The 26,337-nt window shown below is 47.5% G+C and overlaps 1 protein-coding gene across 6 annotated transcripts; it reads right to left on the bottom strand.

The window, feature by feature from the left end:
• Window positions 1-1,187: 1,187 nt before the first annotated feature.
• Window positions 1,188-26,312, bottom strand: RIPK1 (receptor interacting serine/threonine kinase 1). 6 transcript variants are annotated; one of them, XM_020887602.2, is made up of 12 exons: window positions 26,223-26,312; window positions 19,411-19,440; window positions 18,328-18,526; window positions 17,524-17,680; window positions 16,770-16,907; window positions 15,264-15,489; window positions 13,173-13,322; window positions 9,753-9,829; window positions 7,071-7,161; window positions 5,174-5,740; window positions 3,811-3,963; window positions 1,188-2,111 (listed from the first exon to the last, which is right to left on the bottom strand). In XM_020887602.2, exons 3-12 carry the CDS (start codon window positions 18,477-18,479, stop codon window positions 1,825-1,827), a joined length of 1,998 nt encoding a protein of 665 aa, XP_020743261.2. In that variant the 5' UTR covers window positions 18,480-18,526; window positions 19,411-19,440; window positions 26,223-26,312; the 3' UTR covers window positions 1,188-1,824. The 6 variants fall into 6 exon arrangements, 5 of the variants coding, with proteins under 5 accessions (XP_020743261.2, XP_020743257.2, XP_070313067.1 ...); XM_020887598.2 differs by lacking the exon at window positions 26,223-26,312 and adding an exon at window positions 25,244-25,333; XM_070456966.1 differs by lacking the exons at window positions 19,411-19,440; window positions 26,223-26,312 and adding exons at window positions 22,660-22,720; window positions 25,244-25,331.
• Window positions 26,313-26,337: the final 25 nt, after the last annotated feature.

Below are 26,337 nucleotides of genomic sequence, written 5' to 3'. Positions count from 1 at the left end.
AATGACTAAAGAATCTGTAAAAGAATCTAAAAAAGAGTGGATATGACATTCACTTTGCTGCACACCTGGAACTAACAAAGCATTATAAATCAACTAGACTCCAGCAAAAATTAATTTTAAAAATACTTTTTTTAGGGACTTCCCTGGTGGTCCAGTGGTTAAGACTTTGCCTTCCAATGCAAAGGGGTGTGGGTTCAACCCCTGATCGGGGAGATAGGATCCCACATGCCTCTACACCAAAACATAAAAACAGAAGCAATACCGTAACAAATTCAATAAAGACTTTAAACATGTTCTACATCAAAAAACATCTTAAATAACTTTTTTGTGCCAGGCACCAAAAAATGAGATGCATCATCTTATTTTATTCCTCACACCTACCTTATGTCCTAGCACCCTATTTACAGATGAGGAAACTGAGGCCGGCAAAGGTCAGGAAGCAGGCCCCAGGTGCATGGCTAGAGTGGAACTTACGCCTGCTTGATTTCAGAGGCCTTGTGTTTGGATTATACTATAGAACTAGTCTTTCAGTGATTTCTTTGTAATCAGATGCTTCTAACACCTTGACCGTATACAGGCCTATTTATAGGATTACTGTAATTAGAAAAGCTTTTTAAACTGTTTAAAATGCCTTGTGAGAAATAACTCCTTTTCATGTTGCTGAAGATCTAACTTCATCTTCTGGAGCCACAGCAAAGATTATCACGACAACGACAAGCAGGGACTCTGCTAAGCAGGGTCTGCGGTCTGGGAGCGGGTCTCAGCAGTATCAACTTCAGGGTCTGGATACCTTTCTCGGAACCAAGAACGGGTCGCCTTCTTTCTCATATTGTAGTCTGTGTCATCCCACTTCGTTGATTCCTGCCCAAGACGAGTGTTTTTGTGGTGTTTGCGCTTAGCATCGAAACTCCTCAGATGTAGACTTGGTCCTCTTGGGTCCAGCGTTTAGACAGCGGGGGCTGAAGGAAAGGCCCCTGAGCCAGGTGTGAAGGACAGCAGGCTCAGACTCTTGGGCCTTTGGGTTTTTCATCTTTAAGTCAAAATGCACCGTCAGGAAGGCTCTTTTCTCCCCAGCTTCCCCTCTCCTGCCAGTAGCTGGGGTGAAATGGAAACACCAGCCCACGCGGCAAAGTCACCATGGAGAATCTCACACTGTTTCATTTATACAAACACATCATTTCAGCGGCTTCTATTTGAGGTACAAAATTTTATTTTAATTAGTTCATTAAAATATTGTCTGCTTTTTGCCTCTGACACTGATTAGTTAACCTGTTTGGAATTTAGAGAACAGTGATCACAACTGATGCATCTGGAAAAGAAATCACCCCACCCCTCCCACAGCTGGAGGCCATCTCCCCCTCCAGTTTTCCACTATCTGACTGGATGAGAATTTTTTTTTACTTTGGTTATAACAGGCACTTATGTGGAGAAGACAGTGTAAAATTAGAAAGCTGACTTAGGTTATATTCTCCGAATTTTTTTTTCCCTTGCTCAAACAAAACTCCCAGAAACCAGAATGAATAGCATGAAGATTATGGGATAATATGAAAGAAAAAAAAGGTCTTTCTCAAATCTCTCTTCTCTCCTTTTCAAAGCCCAGTTAGGCTTCTTGTTGGGTTGGGCCGTGGCCATGAATAGGTCGTCCTGCGAAGTGGGTGGTTTGCCGTAGGTTCCTTTTTCCACACTCCAGCTGTGAAAGGCAGGAAGTGATTTCTACGCAGACATAGCACCCCCATATCAGGGAGAAAGAAGTCCGAGACACCGCAGGCAGCAGGCTCTCACCGGGTGAGAAGGCGGCCTCCGGCTGTAGGAGCGCCTGGGAGCTTAGTTCTGGCTGATGCGGATCAAGCAGTTGACCAGGTCTATCCGGGAGCACAGGTAGAGTGCAAAGGCCAGCTTCCCCACTGTGGCTCCCTTGCTGCCTTCGCGCATCAGCCACTTTTGGAGCATCTGGTAAACCTTCTCTTTGAGTCCATCTCGCTCGTAGTCGTGGTCGATTTCATCGATCTGAGACTCGGAGAAACCCAGCTTACGGGCACAGTTTTTCCAATGTTTCCCCAGATTCTCCCTGACCGGGTCCAGGTGTTTATCAGTCAGACTAGTGGTATTATCTGCCGAACAGAAAAGAGGAGAAAGCATTGCGCTATGGCCATATGAACGCTGGCTTCAAACACCTGTGTAAAGTACAGAGTACCAGGAATCGGTGAACAAGTTAACTTCTCCATGCTCTGGCTGTTGGCTCCCTGGATGATCCTCACCTACCTACCAGCCCACGCGAGGACCTGCTTCCTCCTAGGAGCTGCCCCCAGAGCCCGCAGCCCGTTTACACGACGCCTTCCTGACGTCAAGGGGGAAAACACCATTTTTGTTCCTTTTGGGCCTTTCCTGCTTACATCTGGCCAGAGTTAAGGTCACTCAACTCAGGATACCTTCACCCAGTGTGTGCATTTTTCTTACCTGGTCAAGGAAGCTGAGGCCACCGTGTGGAAACTGTTTGAGTGCACTGTCTTTTCACGGGTGTGGGATTTCTGGGCTCATCCCTCCCCCGCCCCGCTGAGTCCTCCTCTCTCCTAGGCCTCTCCCTCCTTCCTGGTCCCTTCCTCTCAGGCCTTCGTAAAAATAAGAAAATGAAGCAAATAAAAGTATAAACCCACCACAAACAAGCCATATTCCATGGTGTTCAGTAAGTGGAATAACAAAAAGGCACCTCATCCTCCCCTGCAGATCACCCATTCTTTCCTCGGCTCCCACAGTGCAGCTCCGGCCGTCACCACCAGATGTCAGCCTCCTGGTCAGTGCTTCACCAGGAGAGGGACCCTGTCGCCCCAGAGGTTAGGAACCTCTGCTCTAGTCCATCACAGACTAGCTTCGAGAGGGTCAGATGGGTTGGCCACCTACGGCCTGGGAGCGCACCGTGGCCCCTGCTTGCTGCTGTAGACAAGCTCACTGCAGGGTGGCCGCACCCCGTGGCGCGCGCTGCCCGTGGCTCCTGGCGCTGCAGGGCCACCTGCGCCTGTGCTCTGCTCAGTGGCTCAGTCGTGGCCGACTCTGTGGCCCCGGGGCTGTAGCCCCAGGCTCCTCTGTCCGTGGGATTCTCCAGGCGAGAAGACTGGACTGGGTTGCCATGCCCTCCTCCAGGGGACCTTCCCTACCCAGGGACCCAGCCCAGGTCTCCCACACTGCAGGCGGATTCTTTACCATCTGAGCCAGCAGGGAGGCCCACAAGGAAGCAGTGTCAACGGAGCGACTACAACAGAGATGGCAGGGCCAGCGAAGCCGAAAACATTACTCTCTGGCCCTTGATTAAATAAAAAAAAGAATGCCAACCCTGGGGTTAAATAGAAAGCTGGGTTCTTAAGTCACCCTGTTTCTCCCAGGTTGTATTTTGGGATTAATGTTACGAGGCTGTCTAGTGGAACCCCATAAGAGAAAGCCCTCTAATTTTTATTATGCACGTGCAGCTGAGGGCATAGTCTTCTGTCTTTTACGGAATCCCTTTTGATGAGGACCTGATGAGCTCCTGTGTCCGGGTGGTCATATTGATGATGATGATGTGTTTAACACTTATAGATCTTACTATGTGCCAGACAGTGTATAAGTGCTTTATTTGTATTGACTCATTTCACTTTCACAGCAAACCCATGAATTAGATATTCTAATTATGTCCTCGGTACACATAAATAAGTTACACAGTAATTCTATGGAAATTACATGAGGAGCAATAGGGCATCTGCAGGGAGAATAATCAGAGAAGTATTAGGTGAGAAAGTTCTAGGTTGCTGTAGGATGCGTCCTTGAAGGGTGTCTTACCAAAGATAGCTTGGTACTTAGAAGCCGGCTCTTCTTTCAAGTGCATGTACGTGCTGTCCAGCACCGATGAACTCACGCCACCAATCTCCATGTAGTTGCTGTCACCAATCTGAATGCCAGAACTGCTGTAGATGGTATACTTTGCAGACTCATCTAGTTAGAAAGAAACGCAGAGATAAGTGGTGTATCTAGACTACAACAGAGAGAAAAAAGTACAGCCTGGGAGAAGGGTAGGACTCTACTCCAAATGCTTAAGTTAAACTATTTATCCTACGCCACCACTTGAAATTTTCTTCTTTAAAAGTTGGCTGAATCATCTCATATCCATTAGGTTGGAAACTGTCAAAAACACAGAAAACAATCAGTGTCAGCGAGGGTGTGGAGAACTGGAACCTCTGTGCACTGCTGGTATATAAAATGACACGGCCACTGTGGTAACCAGTGGTGGTTCCTCAAAAACTTAAAAAAATTGCCATACGATGCAGGAATTCTACTCATATATGCCCCAAAGAACTGAAAGCAGGGTCTTAATCAGATATCTATACACGCATGTTCGTAGCATTATTCCTAACAGCCAAAAAGTGGAAGCACCCAAGTGTCCATCAACAGATGAACGGATAAACAAAATGTGGTCCATTCTGGATGGACCACATAATAGTAACGCATTACTATTTCGCCTTAAAATAAGGGAATTCTGGCACAGGATGTAGCATGGATGAACCTCGAGGACACTGTCTTCAGTGAAGTAAGCCAGTCACAAAAAGAGAAATGCCATACGACTCTACTTATATGAGGTCCCTAGAGTCATCAAATTCGTAGAGACAGAAAGCGGAAGGTTGACTGCCTGGGGCTGGGAAGGAAAGAGAAAGGGGAGTTAGTGTCTGATGGGGACAGGTTCAGTTTGGGAAGAAGGAAGAGTTCTGGAGGGATGGTTGCCCAACAATGTTGTTTTCATCACAAATGGTAGTCTCTGGCCTGGATGAGATAAAGGATGAACATGTCTGAGGCTTACTTCTTACCCTTCAGAAAACAGCAAGCAAGTGAAAGAATACAGGCAGTTACTTCCCCTTACATCAGAGCCTGGACACGGTGGACTACTGAGATTGGGCTTAGAACGGAGGATCCCACCCTGGAGGTCAGGCTCTGTCACCCCGCACGTGTGGGTAGCTGCCTGAAGCCCACCAGAACAAACAGCCTAGGCTGAGGAATCTGATGAGACTATTCTGGGGTGGCCAGGTGCATCTGGCGGCCGAAGACTCCAAACGGCTTGACCTTTGTTACCTTCTAATTTATGACAGAGCTAGTGGCTGGCTTTATTTTCAGGAAAATTTAACAGAACAGTGTGACTGCAAGGCCCATTTACCTCTTGATGGCAAGGAGGTGAATGGAATGGTGGGCGTGTTCCCCAGGAGGTTGGTCTCAGGCACCGGAGTTTTATATAGGCTTGGCATGTGGCCAGGGTTTGGCCCATACCAAACTGGTGGACTCGTGGTCCCTAGGTCCAGTGGTCTCACTCTAAGCTCAAGCGGACGAAATGATCCGTCTCTGCAGTATGGTGACTGGTGTTGGCCGCTCAGCCCTGCGGGCTGCTGGGCTGCACTGGTGAGATTCGTCACACCGGGGTAGGCGAGGCCTTTTATCCCTGGGCCCTGAGTGCTCTCATAAGGTCTCTGCTGTGCGAAAGGGTCGTGGGAGACCCTGCGCCGCCTCTCCTCGCTGCTGTAAGCCGCGCTCAGTCCGGGCTGCTCTTTCGTCCGCCTGTCCATGCGGCTGCCGTAGAGGTGGTAGTTGGCCTCCTCCTGGAGTTTACTGTGCAGCAGGAGGTCGTCCTCCTCCGGCTGGTGATCCGGGGCGGGGGCGAACCAGGACTCCTCCACGGGGCCTATCCCGAAGCCCTGCGAGCTGTGCAGAGAGCCGGGCTGTTCCGTGGCTGGAAAGGAATGACCAGAATCGGAAAGAGCATCGCGGAACACGAAGAAGTGAAACAGACCCCGGGCACCATCGGGGATCTGTGCCTTGGATAACAGACTGAAAACTCTGAGAACAAATAACAAGTATTTACTAGCTCGTCTTCCTCCTGCAAGCTGCATAGGTGGTAAGTGGCCACCCCTGCTGGTGGTGAGAGAGGACAAGAAAAGTTATAACCAAGCAGCAGAAAAGTGGGTGTTGCAGGAATGACTAGGGAAGAAAGGGACTTGCGTTGGAGCAGAGCAGCTGTCTCCTTGGTGTGATGAGGGCTGGAAAATGAGAACGGCAGCAGCTCTGGGCTAAGCATTTCCATGGATTCTTTTATTCTTTAAAAGCCTTGTAAGACTAGGAGTGGGCTTCCCGGGTGGTACTGGTGGTAAAGAACCCACCTGCCAGTGCAGGAGATGCAAGAGACGTGGGTTCGATCCCTGGGTCAGGAAGATTCCTTGGAGGAGGAAATGGCAACCCACTCCAGCATACTTGCCTGGAGAATTCCATGGACAGAGGAGCCTGGCAGACTACAGTCCACAGGGTTGCCAAGAGTCAGACACGACTGAAGTGACTTAGCACAAAACACCAGGAGCAATTATTACCATGATGATGGATGAGGCTCACAATAAGTTGGGTAACTTGCCCCGGAACAGACGGCTGATGAGCGGCTTTCATTTCTGAGACTCTGCTCTCCCTTTTGTCATAATGAGGAAAGTGCCCCTGCTTGGCTCTGCGGCCAGCCTCCCTGCACGCCCTCGGCATCTGCTCGCCCCTGACCTTCTCGAGGGCTTTGCTCCTACCTCTGTTCCTTTCTTTTGCATGAACTGTCACTCCCTCCCTATCAGGTATATTAGGCCTCTTGAGTTCGGATACTTTATGATTTTGATGAACCTGTTGTTACCTAGTATTTCAAATATATGTATCTTGAAAGTGAAAGTTGCTCAGTCGTGTCCGACTCTGCGACCCCATAGACTACACGGTCCATGGAATTCTCCAGGCCAGAATACTGGAGTGGGTAGCCTTTCCCTTCTCCAGGGGATCTTTCCAACCCAGGGATCAAACCCAGGTCTCCCACATTGCAGGCGGATTCTTTACCAGCTGAGCCACAAGGGAAACCCATATGTATCTTATGGACATAAGATATGTATCTTAACTCCAAGTATATTATAAATTCCTTTAAGACAGGCATTAAACTTTACAGCTTCTGTTTCTCATACAATTGTAACTAGCATTTTATGCAGTTGTGTGAGTGAATGAGCAAACAAGTAAATAAATAGATTTTCAATCACAATATAAGTTACCTGAATTTGACCTGCTTGGAGCTATTGCCACACAGTCAATTTGGAGAGACTTCATTCTCTTTACAATTTCATTCTGGCCTGGAAACTCTTTCTAAAATTAAGAGCATAACAACATACTTTAGGTAAACAGCAGAAAATAGTTCCCCCCAAAATTGTTACAAGAATGAATTTTTCAGAAGCTAGAAATTTCACATAGTTCTTACAAGCAGTAAATATTAAAAAAATAAATAAACTTTTTTTCCTAAATAGCCACAACAATCTTAAAAAGATTCCTGATTTCAAAACTCACTACATGGGTACAGTAATCAAAACAGTGGGGTACTGGACTAAGGAAAGACATACAGACCAATGAATATAATGAAACCAAAATAAACCCTTGCATATAAAGCCAATTGATTTTTTTAAAAATTTCTTTTTATTATCTATCTATCACGACTGAGCAGCTGAGAGCTCTCATGCACAAAGAGTCACGCTCTGTGGTTTTGCGATTTTTCACTTAACAATAAGTCTTGAAGATCTTTCCGTATCATTTGTAAGTTTCCACCACTCCTAAATGATTATATAGTTACTAACCATAACTTAGTATATCTTCTTAGAAACATCTGGGTGATATTTCCAAATTTTAAGTCTCACAAAGGTACCAACATCTGAGGCTAGATCTTGGAGCACACACCTGAACAGGATAGACTACCATGGAGAGCTGAGCAAAAGTTCGTGCTTCCAAGTCTGATGATACTTCACACTTCAGTCAGCTTCACCAGCTCACACTGATACTGCCTGAGAGTGTCTGTTACTCTGCATTTTCACCAACACTTGATATATCAGTCTTTCAAAACTGTTGTTGATCTAATGGATGAAAAATTATAATGAATTCACTTTGTTTTTCTGTTAGTGAAATCACATATCTTTTCCAATCTTTATCGTCCATTGGTGGATTCAGCTTCTTTGTATTTTATTCAGGATTTTCAAAACCATGTTGTTAAGTGAAATCATTGTGTAGTTTTCCTTTCTTGTATCTGCCTTTCAGGTTTGGGAATCAAGGTTATGGTCATCTCATAAAATGAGCTGAGGAGAGTTCCCTCTTCTGTTATCCAGACAAGTTGTATAACATCGGGGTAACTTCTTCACTGAATATTTGATAGAAATTGCTGATGAGGCTATATGGTTGTGGAATTTTCTTGTGAGACTGCTTAACTTTTTTTTTTTTTTTTTTTTCAATTTGTCATTTGTCTTTTTATTTTGCTTTTAGTAAGTTTTAAATTTTTATATAAGCAAATCTGTCTCTTTTTCTTCAGTAGTTTCTGGATTTTAATAGGAAAATAGTTACAGAAGTATTTAGGTTATCTGTCTTTAGTTGAGCTGCTTTCGCTAAATTATACAGCTGATCCTTGAACAGCACAGGAGTGGGGCACTCACCTCACTCACAGTCAAAAATCCAAACGTATCTTTACAGCCGGCCCTCTGTATTTGTGGTGCGATGTCACAGATTCGACCAAGTGACGATCATGTATTTATTGAGAAAAATCTGGGTATAAATGGACCTATGCAGTTCAAATCTGTGTTGTTCAAAGGCCAACAGACTTAGGCTACTATCTTTCTGGTGAAATGAAGCTTTTATCGCAGTGAGATATCCCTGAGTGCTTCGCTCATGCTTTCCTGCTTTAGTGACTGTCTTCCTTGATGTCTTTACTTTGATGTGATTACTTCCTTGGTTTGCACCGGATACCTCTCTGTTACAGTGTAGGTGTCCCTTAAAAGTCTGGCAGTTCTTGACTGTCTGTGTCTGTCTCTCTATGTATTTTAAAATCTCTTGTTTCCTGCCTGTTTTATTTACCGCAGTCTGTCTTTCATGATTAGGGCAATATGTTAAGACTTAGGACGATAGCTTGTTTCCTGAGCATGTGAGTGGAGAAGGTCTCTGCTCCTCTTGGCTGGTTAGCTGGCTACGGTCTCTGACATACCGTTCTGATGCTGGGCAGGGTCTGTTCCCGTCTGCTGCTCAGCACAGCGGAGCTAGGGGGAGAGCCAACTTCCAAAATAAGCACAAGCACGGCTCCCAGGTGAAGTGCCCGCCAGCATGCCAGGTGACATCCGTTCTTCTATACGTCGACCCAAGACTTCCTCTTCCAGTATTTCTTGAGTATTACATTTGGGTTGGCCTTTTGAAACTTTTTTCCTGTTATATATCTCAAAAGAGAATTCTGTTGGCTTTTTAATCTTTCAAGAATTCTTCAAAATGACTGATCCACCTATGGTTATTTTCCATCCTATTCCAGTAATGCTGTGCTTATCTTTTTCCATATTGCTAGATATATTTTCCTCTCACTTCATTTGTTTTGACAGAGGAATGGGTCCAGTAATGCTGACTTGATGATATCTGCATTAAACTGCTAATTTTGTTTTTTTGTGGTTACTAAGCTGTGCTGTGTGTTGCTCTTGGTCACTCAGTCATGTCCGACTCTGGAACCTCATGGACTGTAGCCCACCAGGCGCCTCTGTCCATGAGGATTCTCCAGGTAAGAGTACTGAAGTGGGTTGCCATGCCCTCCTCCAGGGGATCTTCCCAGTTACCCAGCTGCTTACCTCAAGTCTCAGTAGTAAAGTGTAATGCTTTGGTTTTCATGACTGATATAGTATATGCTTTAACATGTTATCATTTTGAGCACCTACTATGTTACCTACCTTTAAACTCTTCACATCCTCTTCTACATGTTCTTCTAATTTACTTGAATAAAAAGGCCTAAATTTTTCTTCAATGCCTATACATGAAAAAAAAAAGCACTTTAAAAAGTATTTTCTAAAAATTAAAATATTAAGTCTATTATCTTTGAATTACGTGACTTAATCTGTGGGCAAAGCAATAGAATAAAAATTTAAATGCCGAGTCACTTTCATAGATAGACAAACAAGACTAATTTCTCTGCAGACAGAACGAAGGCTGGGACACCACTGGAAAGAAGCCGAGGGCTCCTGCCTAACAGGATGCGGTTTTATGCTGCTCTGCTGCGGCACAAAGCCCTGCCTAAGAGGGTTAACATCCAAATGAAAAAGGAAGGGTGGGCTCCTTGTTTCTGTCCCTCTGGCATCAGAGGTGATGCAGGATGGAACACTCAGGGTAGGGATCTGGTATAAAGACTCAGAGAAACAAGGTACCAGAAGAGGGTTCAACAAATGGCCGTGGAACAAGGCAAAAAAGAAAAAACAAAATTCAACCCAAGTCTCACACCTCGTGCAAAAATTAACTCGACATGGATCACGGTATTTTCCCAATAAGACATTAAATAAATGGCAAGAAAGACAACCTAACATTTAGTTCTGTGCTATCATTCTTTTATTGGCAATAATGAATTTTCCTTGACAATCATGAAAAAAAGAACACAGACCTAAATATAAAACTCTAAGATTTTCAGAAAAAAAGGGAAGAAAGTATTTTGGGTCTAATCCTGACAGTGTCCTCAGACTTGACACCAAAATTATCATCCACAACAGGAGTGGTTAATGAATAAGACTTCATCAAAATAGAAACTTTCAGGCTGTGAAAGATCCTGAGAAGAGAATGGAAAACAACAACAACAACAAGCGCCAGGCTGGGGGAAGATAACAGAATTACACGTCCAAGAAAGGAACGCTACATGGAATATACAGAGAACACTCTACACTCAACCGTGAAAAGGCAAACTCCAACTAGAAAGTGGGCAAAGCACACAGGGTGATGCTGCACGGTGGGAGAGACACAGATGGCAAACACACACCGGAGATGTCCACCAGTGTGAGCCCCCGGAGAGGTGAAACCAAGCCACACCTAGCTACCGCTCCATACCTGTCAGAGGGGCTAAATTAAAACGTGGCAACACCGCCAAGGGCTGGTAAGGACGCAGAGAAACTGGATCACTTGTACGTAGCTGGTGAGAATATAAAATGGCACAGCCACTCTGGAAAACAGTTTGGCAGGGTTTTTTCTTTTGGCCATGCTGCACGGCTTTTGGGACCTTACTTAGGTCCCCAGCCAGGGATTGAACCTGAATCTCCGGCACTGACAGCATAGAGTCCTAACCACTGTACAGCCAGGGAATTCCCAGATTGGCAGTTTCTTTTAAGAAAAAACTAAACTAAACATGAAACTACCTGCTGCTGCTGTTGCTGCTGTGTCGCTTCAGTCGTGTCCGACTCTGTGCAACCCCACAGACGGCAGCCCACCAGGCTCCCCCGTCCCTGGGATTCCCCAGGCAAGAACACTGGAGTGGGTTGCCATTTCCTTCTCCAACACATGAAAGTGAAACGTGAAAGTGAAGTCGCTCAGTCGTGTCCGACTCTTAGCGACCCCATGCACTGCAGCCTACCAGGCTCCTCCGTCCATGGGATTTTCCAGGCAAGAGGACTGGAGTGGGGTGCCATTGCCTTCTCTGTGAAACTATCTATGACTTACTTATTTAACTCCTGGGTACTTATTCTAGAGAAATATTTACATTCACACAAAAACCTGTGACGTGAGTATCCACAGCAGATTTACTCCTGTGAACAGCAGCAGGAGGGACCCTTGTGGCGATGGTGGTGTGTTGGATCTGACTGTGTCAGGGTCAGTATTCCAGCTGTGGTCTGTACTGCGTCTGGCCAGATTGTGATCTTTGGAGGGAGCTAGGTAAAAGGGTACACGGGATGTCTGTATTATTTCTTACAACTGCATGTAGATCTACAATTATCTCAGAAGAAGAATTTTAGTTTAAAAAAGTGAAAAAGACACGAGAAGAAACCAGGCCGGGACAAGATGCAGGCTGAGTGAGTGAGAAAGCAGGCAGCGAGTCAGTCACCCCTGCAGCCCTCTGGTGGGAGTGGCTGGTGGGGTTTCCATTCTGTTTCCTCAGAGCAGGAATACAAGCGCAGAAGCCCCTGCAGGCTCCTAAGCTCCTTCCTGCTCTTTATTTCTTCCTAACCCGATTTTCTCTCTTCCTCTGCCTCCAGGACCTTAGCAAGGTCCTAGGGGACCCAGGGGGATGAGAAGGGGTACACGGATGTGACAAACCCCAGTCCCTTTTCTTCTCCTCTTGCTCTCAGCCCAATGCAGATGGCAAATAATGCTCCCAGAGATGCCAGCCACACACAGGGAGGAACCGAGATCAAAGAAGCTAAGAGTCAGATGGCCGGGAAGCACCCCAGCATCCGGCAGCAGGTGACTGGACAGACACGGTGCGGTCCTCACGCCGTAGAACACCGCTCAGCAGGAAACAGGAGGAGATCCTGACAGGCTATGACTTGGCAGGAGCCCTGAAGACACTGCCCAGTGAACCAGGACAAACACTAGGATTCTACCTCCATGGGGGACCCCGTGTAGCCAAGTTCACAGAGACAGACAGGAGGATGGCGGCTGCCAGGGGTTGGGCAGGGGGCTGGGGAGTCAGTGTTGAACAGGTACGGTTTCAGGTGGGGAAGGTGAAGACACTGAATGTGCTAAATGCTGCTGAACTGTGGTGTTGGAGAAGACTCTTCAGAGTCCCTTGAACAGCAAGGAGATCAAACCACTCAGTCCTAAAGGAAATCAACCCTGAATATTCACTGGAAGGACTGGTGCTGAAGCTAAAGCTCCAGTACTTTGGCCACCTGATGGGAAGAGCTGACTCACTGGAAAAGACCCTGATGCTGGGAAAGATTGAAGGTAGGAGGAGAAGGGGACGACAGAGGATGAGATGGTTGGATGGCATCACAGACTTGATGGACATGACTTTGAGCCAGCTTCAGAAGTTGGTGATGGACAGGGAGGCCTGGTGTGTTGCAGTCTGTGGGGTTGCAAAGAGTCAGACACAACTGAGCTGAACTGAACACCTACAAATGATTACAGTGGTAAATTATGTGTCACGTATATTTGAATACAACTTAAAAAATTTAACTATGGGGAAAAATACCACCAGGAAACAAAAGGACCTTATATGCCTTCATGTTTGGGAGAGGGATGGCAGCTTTTCTTCAAACAAAGCCTTTGGAATCTAGAAAATCAGTTTGAAATCAGGAGTGGAACTTGCTTTCCTAAAAACTCCAAGTACTGCCTGTCAGCCTCACTGGGAAGCTGGCCACGTGGGGGGGGGCGGTGCCGGCGCGGAGGGGACTCACCCGCAAACGTGGGTCGGTTGTCCGGGTTCACCTCCCAGCACTGCCTCATGATGTCGATGACCTCCCGCGGGCAGAACTCTATGATGTCCTCCACGTCCGGCCTGTTCCCAGACTTGATGCACAGTATCAGCTGCTGCTCACAGATGGCATCTACAGAGCAAATGGGAAGGAGAGCTGAGACTTTCAGGTCCTGCTCCTCTCGGGCAGGGAGGTGACAGAACCTGGACCAAGCCACTGATCTCTCATGGTTACATCAGGGAGGGGCAGAATGCCCTGGGACGATGAGCGGACCTATTTCTCTGCAGAGATGATCAAACAGGTGAAAGACAGATTCATGGCAGAGCTGACTCCTGTCAAACGACTGAATGTGTAAATAAAGCCAGTGCCACACTCCAGACTTTAATACAGAGACAAACAGGGGACAGCTCAGTTGAATAAGGGTGACTTAAAATACAGAGTGATACTGGCTATTCAAGAAGTAAGCACAAAGGGTTCTGGCGACAGGACCACTACTGGAAGGTCAGAGAAGGCTTTGTTGAGTCCAAAAGAATAAACAGGAGTTATCCAGGTAAAGAACTGGGAAGAAGGATTCACAGAGGAAGATTTCAGGCCAAGAAAGCAGGATCTGAATAGATTGGGAGTTGCAGAGATCAAGATGTGTCTGGAAATTATGACTAGCTCAGCGTAACTGGGCATGTTGGCCAAAGCGAGTGAGGGAACAGTTTAGCCAAATCAGAGAGGACCCTGTGCTCCATACTGAGGGGTTTAACTTGATCCTGAATGTCAAGAGTGTCTTGGAAGGATTTTAAACAGAAGATTGAGAGGTTTGATCGGCCTGTTTGACGGCAGTGTGAACGGCGGCGGCACGAGGAGCCTGCCACAGAGGGTTTGAACTGGACAGGATCCTCTGGAGACAGAGAGACACGGATGTATCTTGAATCTGATATACGTGGAGGTCACAGTTTTTTGTTTGTTTCCGGCCATGCTGTGCAGCTTGCAGGATCTTAGTTCCCTGACCAGGGACTGAATCCCAGCCCTCGGCAATGGAAGTGCAAGTTCCAACCACTGGACGGTCAGGGACTCCCAAATTCACAAGTTTCAGTGTCTGATGGGATATGGGAGGGCAAGGCTGAGTCTGGCGACTGAGGTTCTTGGTTGGGCAACTTGGTTGGTGGACGGTGACACCATTTTCTGGACCTAAGAGCAGAGCTGAGTGAGCCACTCGGGCAGCGTGGAGAACGTGGGTTTGTTTTGGGGGATACTGCTTTGGGGTCCTCTGGTACGTGGACGCGATCTAACAGACAGGAGGATGTCCAGGCCACCACTGGAGGTTTGAGTGGCATCAGCAAAGAGGGGACTGAACCCTGGGAGCTGACAATCACCCAGGAAGAGCAGGCAGGAGGAGGGCCATTAGTTCAGGTTCTTAACACACTGACCTAGAGAAGGAAATGGCAACCCACTCCAGTACTCTTGCCTGGAAAACCCCATGGACGGAGGAGCCTGGCAGGCTACAGTCCATGGGGTCGCAAAGAGTTGGACACGACTGAGCGGCTTCACTTTAACACACTGAAGAACAGCTACTTAGGCACCTGTTCCCCTGCACAGACGCTGTCCCTCTCATCTTTACAGACTCAGTCTGAGTAGAGAGCCCACAGTAAGTACTGAAAAGAAACAATTCCTGAACGAAGGAGTGAGTGGATGGATGAAAGTATGGAGTGTATGCCCTGAAAGTCCTCATAATGAGAACCAAGCAAGCCTTCCTGTCCGGGAGGAAGCCTAGATTGTTGAGCACCCCACAAGCTGAGATGCACTATCCAAGCTCCGATCTGTCCTATGACCCCTGCTTGCTAAATCGAGATTATGTATCCATTCCACAAACACTTGCCGAGTACCCACTACGTTGTGTGTGTAGATACCGGGGGAAGAGCAGTGAATGGATGAGATGTGGTCCCGGCCTCCGTGGAGCTCAGTCTGGTGGGTGAGACAGACATTGAACAAACAGTGATAAACCTCTACGACCTCACTGCAGGCTGTTACCCCACTGAACAATCCCCGTCGGCCCCCAGCCCCCCTCTTCTATTGATGCCTTACTCTCGTATGGCTCCTTGTTGGCGAAGATGGCCCAGAGCACGATGGCGAAGCTGAAGACGTCGGACTTCTCGGAGGGCCTGGAGTTGACGTCGTTCAGGTGCTCGGGGGCCATGTAGTGCAGCGTGCCGCCCTTCCCGGCACCGCCGCCCGCCTGCCTCTGCTCGTTGCGCTCCTCCTTCGTCAGCTTGCTCCACGTCTTGAAGGAAGCAACGCCGAGGTCAGCTATCTGCAGGAGAGTGAGGCAACGGGATGCTTCTGTGATGGCAGCAGGCAAATCAGATCTGTCTTTACATCGGGGGCTTATCCAGGAGATGAAGGGACTCTAACATTGGCAGAAACGGCTGCACCAGACAGGTTTAAAACAGCTACCTCTGAACAGACTAGTAGAAACCATATGTCCTCAGCCATCTGGAAGATCTCGCATAAGAAAAGTCTGTGTGAAATTCTGGTATCTCGATTCTTATGCAATATCAGGGTGGGGGGGGTGGTGGTTGATGGGGAGAAAAGCAGAAGATATTCCTGAGAAGAACAACTAGACATGTTTATTCTAACTCCTCATTTATTCTGCATGTTTTTGACTGTTTGAGGCTAGGGAAAACAGGTACTTCTTGTCAGCAGGTTTGTATAGCACATGGTACTGCACCTTCCATTTCCCCAAAAGGTGTCCAGAAGCCCACGGATGTGCATTTCCAAGGATCCCAAAGACACACTGAGGATAAAGACTGTAGCGCTACTGCTGCTGAGGTGGGAGCCTGAACCTGAGAGGAGATGGGATGTGGAGGATGGGAAAGACAGACAAAAAGGCAAAGAAAAAAATACCCAGGTCAGACACAGAACACAGAGGGAGGCGGCAGGGCAGAACAACAGAACAAATACAGTTAAGACACCAGAAGTGGCAGTTTCACTTTTGCTTCAGGGAATCCAAGCATTTGGGGATGATTTCTGGCATGTGATTGTCTAAAATCCTCAAATTCTAACCCACATAATAAGAGGTAAGTTATTAACGTAAAGAATCTTCTTTTAAAGACACAGGGGGAAAAAAAACCCCAAAAAACAAACCCTGTCCAGGGCTGGAACAGAGTGCTAGAAGCAGAATCTTCTGGTAAAGGGATGCCTGGGTAAGCAGTTCCTGCGTCCTCCCCCCAGTTCCACTTCCCCTTTCAGACCCTCGTGCTCGGCTGGGATTCCTGCTGCCAAAGCTGACCCGACGTAATGCTGCGCCTAGAGGACAAAAGAAAACCCTCCCTCTTTTTCCTTTGACTACAGTGGACAGAGTTTTCAAAAGGAAACGGATTTTTAAAAGGACACGTCAGTAAAGGAATAAATGAAGATAACCGCCTCCGCCAAGTCTCTCTCTCTCCATTCCCTGGCAGAGCTCTCTGGCATCACCGTCACCAGGGAGGAGTTAGGCTGGCTCTGCTCTTGGCACACATCGTGTCCAGAAGAAGGGCTTACACTGAGAGTCAGAGTCGCGCCGATCCCCCAGAAGCCCTGCCTGAGGTTTACCTTGATGTGGAAGTCACTGTCAACAAGGATATTTTCTGGCTTGAGGTCCTTGTGAATCACCCCTTCTCCGTGTAAGTAGCGCATCCCTTCGATGGTCTCCATAATGATTCTCCCTTTCACGGACAGGGGGATGCTGATCTGAAACGAGTGACAGTCAGTGCGGGAGACAGAAAGGGACTCAAAGCGGCCAAAGTACCAGTTTCCTTCAAGAGCAGTGGATCTGGACCTGAGGACGTAGACAGCAGCTTCCCTTCCGTCAGGCCCCGAAGATGCATCTCGACCACCTTGCAGGCTGAGAGCGCCTCCCCGGTGTTCCCACAGCTCGCTGTGGGCGTGTCTGTCAACACACCACCACACCGGACATTCACATCCCCACCTGCGCCGCGTATCCGTCTGTGTCACACTTGCTATTGCTTCCTGAGTAAACAGCACAGGCCTTGCTCTTAACAGATACATACACTCGTTTTTTTGACCACCCCACAGGGCAGGCAGGGATCTTAGTTCCCCGACCGGGGATCAAACCCGTGCCCCCGGGAAGTGGAAGCAGGGAGTCTCAACCACTGGACCACCGGGAAAGTCCAGGTACCTACACTTTTAAAAAACGCGTTAAAGTTATTTGGCTTTGGTAAACAGGATAAATCTTGCTGTTGGAAACCTTCCTCATCCAGTGTTGTTATTCCTGAGAAAACCCAAACCACCAGCCATTCACACAGGACTCCGAGGCACAGGGGCTGGCGGGCCGGGCGAGGCGTACCTGGGCCTTGAGCACACGCATGAGGTCGCCCTGCTCCATGTACTCCATCACCAGCGAGTAGCTGCCCTCCTCCATGATAACGCCCAGCAGCTTGACCACGCGGCGGTGCCGCAGCCGGTGCATCATCCTGCCCTCCTCCAGGAGGGCCTCGTTGTACCTGGGGACGGGGGCGGTGGTCAGACCGAGCGTCCCCGGGGCTGCCCCTCCACCCTGTCCGTGCGCCTCCTTCCGGGGGACCGCGGCCAGTGCGCAGGAAGCGTGAACCCAAGGACCAATCAATGCGAAGCTGGTGAAGAGCAGCGAGGAAAGGCGGCCAGGAAACGAGGACCGCGCTGGACAGTGGACTAAACCCGCGGCCTCTCTCACAGCCACTCTGGCGAGAACAGAGGGAAATAAACCAACTTCACTCACTGCCTCAGAGAGAGGGTTCCTGGACGCTGTGGCTCATGAACCAGGGCTTCGTCCCCATCCTCGGGGCTGGTCCTCACCCACCGTGGAGCAGGGCCTTCCCTCCCTCCTGCCTGCTCCTCCCATCCTCTTCCCAGCGCCCCCTGCGTCGCCCTGGGCCTCCTCCCCTCTGTTCCCTCCTCTTCAGTTTTCTTGTTCTTTACCAGCTCGGAGCTCTCCCCTAGCCAGCGTCTGAATCCTCATGAGTCAGGGATGTCAGTGACCGCCCTGCAGGGTCATCCGACATGAAGCCTCAGGGCTGACCCTTGCACCCAGGTCTGTCTCATAAAGGCTGTGCCACCCGATTCCACCGCCCTGGCACATCGCGTGGTCTGCCCAACTCTGCCCCTGACTCACTCGGTGCGCTTGGGGCCCGTGTACACCTTCTTCAGGATCACGAGTCCGTGGGATCTGTGTAGACACAGACACACCTTCCCGAAGCCCCCACTGTCCAGGTCTGCCTGCTCCAGGAAGTCCGTAGAACTCATCTTAATGTCGTCCAAGGACATGGCTGCTTTCCTTCTGAAGGGTCAGAATGCCCCGGAAACACACAATCCTGTGAAGAAAAGAGTCAGTACAGTCAGTACAGACAAGTCGCCACTCAAACGGTGTATATAATTCTCCGCCACGCGCTTGGTGTGCCTTTATTTTTTGAAGACAGATTTATAGTCTCTAAGATGAATGTTTTTCGTATCTCCAGGAATCACATAGGAGCACAATCTTTCTTCCTTAGACTTTCATTTCTACCAACATGGAAGATTAAGAAAATCTAAAAACTCCTCTTATAAAGGGCCTGTACATATTGGGTACAGTAATGCAAACATCCAATCACATGCACAGGTAGGCTCAGCAGAAAGGAAAAGGGCTCTAGGGACTGAAGGCGAGCAGGCCGTGGGCAGGGCCATGTGGTGGCTGCTGTGGACCCAGTGTGTGTGTCTCCCCAGATTCGTAGGCTCAAGCCCAAATTCCAGTGTGATGGAGGATGTGGGGCTGGGCGGTGGTTGGGGCTGTGAAGGCAGCCTCATGAATGAGATCAGAGTCCTTATAACCGACCCGACAGAGCTTGCTTCCTGCCTCTGTCTCTCCACCCCGTGAAAGTACAAGAGGACGGTCAGCAACTGCAAACCAGAAAGCGGGCTGGCACCAGACACTGGACCTGCTGGACTCCCAGCCTCCAGAACAGTGAGAAACCACTGTCTGCTATTTAAGCCACCCCATCTATGGGAATTTGTTACAGCGGCTGAACTGACCAAGACACTGGCCTGGCGGGGCACTGCCAACCTCGACATCCAAAGGTCAGGGTTTGAAACTCAGCCGGAGGCAGGAGCTGAGGTCGGGACATGCAAGAAGAGGGCTGGAACAAAGACTCCCCCCAACACTGCACTTCGCAGTGCGCCCTACCCCACAGCGAAAGGGTGGACGAGAGAAAAAGCGACTCACCAGCAGGAGAACGTTTGTCTTAGACTGGGACTGGGGAATGAAAAAAAATTCTGTGTCAGTTCATAACCTTGGGACTGTCTTCTAATAGATTTGGGCTTTAAATTTATACTCCTCTTAGCTCTCATGGTCAAGATCCCCCAAATTAAGAACTTTTATATAGAAAGTGGTCACAGGCTGATGACATCTCTGGGTTATAAGAATAAAGAAAACAAAACACCTCCAAGCCAGACAAGAATCCCACAAATAAAGCCTAACTTAACATGAGCTCCCTTTACAAAATTATAAAACAAAAAAAGCAAACGAAAAAAGTTCACAATGAGTGAAGTCCCACAGGTATTACAAAAAGCTGTATTAGGCACCAAAGAAGTTCAGGTAATTAAACTAGTGAATAGCTTTAGAAATAAACAGGCTTAAAAGTAATTATGAACAACAACAAAAATAAATTTGAAGGCTACGAAAAGAACAATGCATGATCTAAAAAGGACAGGAAGATGTGGAAAGGGTGAGGAACTGGCCATGAAGTGTACAGTATATAGACTCTCAAACACAACTATTTGCTTCATCCTTCTCCCTTCTTCTTTGGTTCATTTATTTTCCCCAGACTGAAAACAGAGAATAAAAATCCCTGGGGTCCAACGTGTGACAGCACTGCACCCCTACCAGAGTGTCCAGAGTGAAAAAAGTTACCACCACATGCCAGGGAACAGGATTTCACACACTGGTGGTGGGAACACAAAATGGTACCAGCACTTGGAGAAAAGCTCCGGCAGTTTCTTATAAAACATGTACCTACACAATGACCAAGCAAGTCATCCTAAGTTGGGGACCATCTGTGTTCTTGGCTCCTTTGTAAGTTAATTGATCATATGTGTGGGTTTGTTTCTGGGCTCTATTCAGGTCCCTTGATCTACATGTGTGTGTCCATGCTGGCAGCATACTGTTTGGATTACTGGATTACTGTAGCTTTGTAAGACAGTTTGAAACTGGGAAGTGTGATATCTCCAGCTTTGTTATCTCAAGATTGCTTTGATGACTTGGGATCTTTTTAGGATTTTAGGATTATGTGTTCCATACAAATTTTAGGATTATCTGTTCAATTTCTGTGAAAAATGTCATCGGAATTTTTACAGGATCTGCATGCAAATCTGTAAAATGGAGTGTATAACAATATTAATGCTCCCTATTCTAACAGTCCATGAGAATGGACTATTTCCATTTATTTATATCTGCAATTTCTTTTCTTAATATCTGATAGTTTTCAGTTACATCTTTTACCTCTCTGGTTAACATAATTCCTAGGTATTTTATTCTTTTTGATGTAATTATAAATGGAATTGTTTTCTTAATTTCTTTGATAGCACATTTTATTAGTATATAGAAATGCAAAATACTTTTGTATACTGATTTCCCTGGTGGCTTATATGGTAAAGAACTTGTCTGCAATGTGGGAAACCCAGGTTCAATCCCTGGGTCGGAAAGATCCCCTGGAGAAGGGAATGGCTACCCCTCCAGTATTCTTGCCTGGAGAATCCCATGGACAGAGGATCCTGGCCCATGGGGTTGCAAAGAGACAGATACGACTAAGCGACTAACATTTACTTATTTAGTGACTTTGTATCCTACAACATTGCTGAAACTGTTCATTAGTTCTAACAGTTTTTTGATGGAGTGTTTTAGAGTTTTCTATGTATCTCACATGATCTGCAAACAGTGACAGCTTTATTTCTTCCTTTCCCATTCACATGCCTTTTCTTGCCTAATGGATCTGGCTAGAACTTCTAATACTATGTTGAATAAAACTGCCAAGAGTGGGCACCCTTGTCTTGTTCCTGATTTGTTTGGCAGTACCACACATGTGGTTTGTGGGATCTTAGTTCCTGGACCAGGGATTCTACTCAGGCCCTCAACAGTGGGAGCAGAGTCCTAACCACTGGGCCACCAAGGAATTCCCCTTTCATTCCTGATCTTAAGATGCTTTCAGTTTTTCTTTGTTGAGCATGATGTTAGCTGCGGGTGTTAAAACCTAACTTGGCACTTTGAAATTTTTAATAAAATGTTGGAATGGGAAGCTTTTTTTTTAAAGTGGCTGAAGGGGTTTCTGAAAATGCCCAGGCTGAGGGCAGTCCTGTCAGTGGCCTGCTGCAGTCTGGCTCAGGTAACCAGCCTTCTACATCCCGCACAAAGTCTTCTGTGGGCCCTGCCACTCCAACAAAGCTCACGTATCAGCACAGCAGATGACACTCGGAGCCGTTTTCCCGTAACAGGAGGCATTCCCAAGTAAGAGGAAGTACCCTCTGGAAAGCAGCATGTCTTCGGGGCAGAGACAAGGGTTGCGGGGAGGCTGCCCAGCAAGGGCGTGACCACGGCGGGGGCGGGAGGCAGGGCCCGAAGGCGAGGTGCGAGAGCTGGCCCAACGGTGAAGAGAGCGCAGGCTTTTCTCCCGGATCAACCCTACCTCTAATTTATCAGTCCTTGGGTAACTTACACAAGCCCCGATTTCCTCATTTGCAAAAGGAAACAATAATGACTGCCTCACAGACTGGTAAGAAGTATATGAGAAGAAACGTGAACACACACACTGGCCGCCTGCTTTGTGGTTCTGGCTATGACTGGCCCACCCATCTACCCCTACTCGTCATGTTCACAGTTTCCCGGGCTGTGAGAATGGGGGTGTGCAGCTGGGATCCACTCTTCTCAGCAGCTCTCTATGGCCCAGTCCTTGTGCAACAGGGTGGGGGTGTCCACTGACCCCTACAAGCTTTTGAGGGCACATTCTTCTCCTGGCTAAAAGCTGCTTCTCCTTCAGTTCTCAGAAACATCATTTCCTCAGAGAAGCATCCTATGTCTTCCCATTAGACATTTTCACAGTGCCCAGTACTTTGAAACAGACAGCTATAATTTGGGAGTTATTTCAATTAAGCTCACAGAAGGCAGGAAACTGTCTTATGCACTATCTACAGTGCCCAGCACATAACCTGGCATAAGGCAGTTGGTCATTAAATGCATAATTTTTTTTTAAAAAAGAGAACTATTTAATCATCCAAAAATAAAGTTAAATGAATTATAGCACATTCACAAAATGTAGTATTATATAGTCAATACATTAACAGGTAGATGGCTAGGTACACATATAGCTATATGTACAGGAAAAAAAGACACCTAAATGTTAGCAAGGATATCTGGATGGTCAGGTGACTTTTATTTCTTCTTTACACATTTATTACATTTTCCAATTTTTATACAAATTACCTTTATAATAAAATTTCCTCTTTAAAAGGGAGTTAAGTTCCTCCCTCAGTAATTCTTTATCCTAAGGAATCAAATCAGAGACACTGATACAGATTATGTACAAGGATATTCCCAGGAACATTAGATAGAACAGCAAAAGCACATAATACAACTGATGTATACATAACATGGGAGAGTAAGTTATGCCTCATTCACATTATGAAAGTCATCTAGCAGTTTTCAAAAATGATGTCATGTGTGAATGTTTAGTGGGCTTCCCCAGTAGCTCAGCTGGTAAAGAATCTGCCTGCAATGCAGGAGACCCTGGTTCAATTCCTGGGTCAGGAAGTTCCCCTGGAGAAGGGACAGGCTACCCACTCCAGTATTCTTAGGCTTTCCTGGTGACTTAGCTGGTAAAAAAAATCTGCCTGCCATGTAGGAGACCTAGGTTCAATCCCTGGGTTGGGAAGATCCCCTGGAGGAGGGCATGGCAAACCACTCCAGTATTCTTGCCTGGAGAATCCCATGGACAGAGGAGCCTGGTGGGCTACAGTCCATGGGGTCGCAAAGAGTCGGGACACAACTGGGTGGCTAAGCACAGCATGAATGTTTAGTAACATTAGAACAGGCTCCCAGACAGTACAGAAACAGGAAGGAGTTATAACCATGCCCTGAACTACGACCATAGGGTATTAAGACTCAGCTGGATGAGGACTTCTACCCGCTCTCTGTCCTTTGGCCGGGTCTCCTCTCTGCAGAGCTGCCAAGACCAACTAGGACCTGCTGCGCCTCCTGCAGGAGCAATGCAGCTCCAGGGAGAGGGGCCTCCAGGCGCCTGCAGCTCTGTGAGGCTGGCTCCTGAGCCCGGCCAGCTCTCCTCGTCTGTGGTTGGCTGGTTTAGCCTGGTCTTACTTCACCTTGTGCACCTTTTGCGTGGTTTCCAAGGACTTCTTGTGTTTTATTGCCCCCCCCACCGTTTCCCCATGAATGAGTCAACTCTATAAGCGGTGAATATCTTAGGAGGGACTGATGAGTGGCTTAGATACCCAGGAGTCACAGAAACTCTGAAAGTAGGCAAGCAGAAAGTCACACTGTAAAGTCACGTTACAGAGTAATTAATGAACACACACTAATCTGTCATATCATCTTATGATCAAGTACTTTCAACAGAGAATATAACGGTCAAATTTAATGGATTTTCAAAATATTTTTTGCATAAGTGTACTTAATTCAGGGATTTAAGGAAAGAAATCTCCACTGAAATTAACTGAAAATTTCAAGAACTTCACAATTAAGTCTATATATAAAAATATTCATATCTACATTCAATTTTGTCAACTATACTTCAGTAAAACTTCGGGAAAATACAAATTACTATAACATCAAAAAGCCAGGCAAAATTAATCTGTAATATTAACAGTCAGGGTAGTAGTTAAAACAAGGTGGAAGCAGGAGGCAGGGAAGGGGAGGAAGTGCGGGGGAGAGATGGCAACGCTTGTTTCTTCTTAATGTTCACTTTAGGACACTTAAGAGAGTCAAACAGTTAGGATGTATGTTCTTTTCTGTGTACTGCAATAAATAATTTTTTTTAAGTTAAAAAAATTTCGTATTTACCTTTGAAGTGGTTGACAGCGATTTTTTCAATTTTTCAGTGAGGACCATACTTGATGAGACTGACAGAAAATACTGGCTACCCAACTATCATGCCCCCCTTTTCCTCTGCAGATGGAACTCTGTTTTCACTCAGGCATCCAATGGGAACCTCTCCAGGTTCTTTGATTTTAACTGCTTGATGCTTTGCCTCAGATAAACAAGAGCTCTGAGCAAGAAAGAAGACTGCAAGAGTTCAACCCAGTGTTACCCTGCACATGATGACCCTCTGAAGTACCAACTTATTAATACATCGGCTCCAAGTTACAAATTAAGAAACTAAAATTTGGAGTTTAATGATTCACCTAGAGTAACAGATCCCAGAATTGAGCCTTAATGTCTTCACTCAAATTTCCACTTTCACTAACACATGCTACTTCTCCAGAGAGCAAACAATAATTTATCTTCGTTAAAATCAGATGCAAAGACCTAATCTTACGATTCTGCTCACCTATACTAAATAAGTATGCTACAGTCAGAAACATAGGGCAAGTACAGACTAAATTTTAAAAACATATTAAAACATGTGGTTCAAAATCAATATTCTACAGGTTAACATGATCATTTTTGCCAAAGTATAACATCCAACCAAAGCATGGGAAGCTGTGCTTTTTCAAATTCCCAGATCATACTGGTGGTATTACCACGTTGTTGATTAATAAGCATCCAAGAAAAAAGTTTCAATTTTGGAAACTGCTATTTAGGGATTTTTCTTTATTCTCGTGAATATTCACAATCCTGAAAGTGCAATATATCTGTGGTGCTCAATACAGCTCAGTGAGAGAAACATGCAAATTACAATTAATCGTTATAGCTGTTTTATCAGTAATAATACAATGATGAGATACCTCAATGTTTTAAACAAGCTTCCTCTTTACCTTTTGTGTTTAGAAGGGTGCAGTTTCCCAAATTTATAATTGACTACAATTTCCTCCCCACTCTCGCACCTACGTACCTGATGGTCACAAAATGCAGATCACGTAAGAAGTCGCGCCTGCCTTGATTTCTTCATGTGTGAATGCAGGGAGAAGTAATAGCGGTCCTACTGCAAAGCCGGGTGAGTGTAACGGGCCTCGGGCTTTGTCCAGGACACACAAGAGCTCCGAGCAAGGAAGAGCCGAGGGAACAGCGAAAGACAAAGAAATGAACAGCCAACCCCGCCTCTGTGGGAGGCTGTCCAGTGTGAGGAAAAAGGGTGGTGCTGACCCTCTTCAAAACTCTGAAGAGGCTACCAGAGCGTGTGTGCGCTCAGTCACTTCGTAAAAGCACGCGCCACCGGGTGACGACGCCCTCCCCGCCGTGCCCGTCGACCTTTCTTTCCCAGCTCTCGTCGAAGACGGCGCAGGAAGGCGTCCGACGGCGTCGCGAGAAGCGGCGGCCCCGTCGCCCCCGTCAGAGGCCCTGCCCCAGGGCGGGCGCTGAGGCCTGGCCCCAGGGCGCCCGCGTGACCCGGGGCGGCGAGAGCTCGTAACGACATCGCAGGGAAGACCCGCCACCTCCCCCGACACCACAGCGCAGACCACGTGACGGGCCATCTCCACGTCACGCAATTATCGCGCCGGAGCCAAATCTCCGCCCGGTCCCGCCAGACACAAACTCCCGGCGAGACGAGACCACGCCGGGACCGCAGACGGTGGGCGGTTGGGAGCCCGACTTCCGGGAACTCGCGGGCCACGCCCACCCCTCTACCGGCTCACCATCTGACTTCCGGGAACTCAAGGGCCACGCCCACCACCCTACAGGCCCACCGCGGGCCACGCCCACCACTCTACCGGCTCACCGTCTGACCTCCAGGAACACCGCGGACACGCCCACCGGCCGAACTCCCGGAGCCGCGTCGCCCGCCCTCCACCCAACGGAAGCAGGAGCCCCGCCCCCTGCCGGAAGCCAGCCCGAGAGACTGGTCCGGGCCCGACGGTCCCGCGCTGACGCACCGAGAGATTTGCTTTCGCTTCCGCGGGAGACTTCCTGAGGCCCCAGGCCGGGTGAGGACGGAGGCGGCGGGGCAGCCTGGAGTTGCTCCGACGCCTGGCAGCCTGGTTGGCGCAG

The sequence above is a fragment of the Odocoileus virginianus genome, chromosome 27 (assembly GCF_023699985.2).
Source record: "Odocoileus virginianus isolate 20LAN1187 ecotype Illinois chromosome 27, Ovbor_1.2, whole genome shotgun sequence".
In the NCBI taxonomy this organism is placed as follows: domain Eukaryota; kingdom Metazoa; phylum Chordata; class Mammalia; order Artiodactyla; family Cervidae; genus Odocoileus; species Odocoileus virginianus.
Note: the sequence above shows the minus strand (reverse complement) of the source record. Positions and strands in the feature narration are given on the sequence as shown.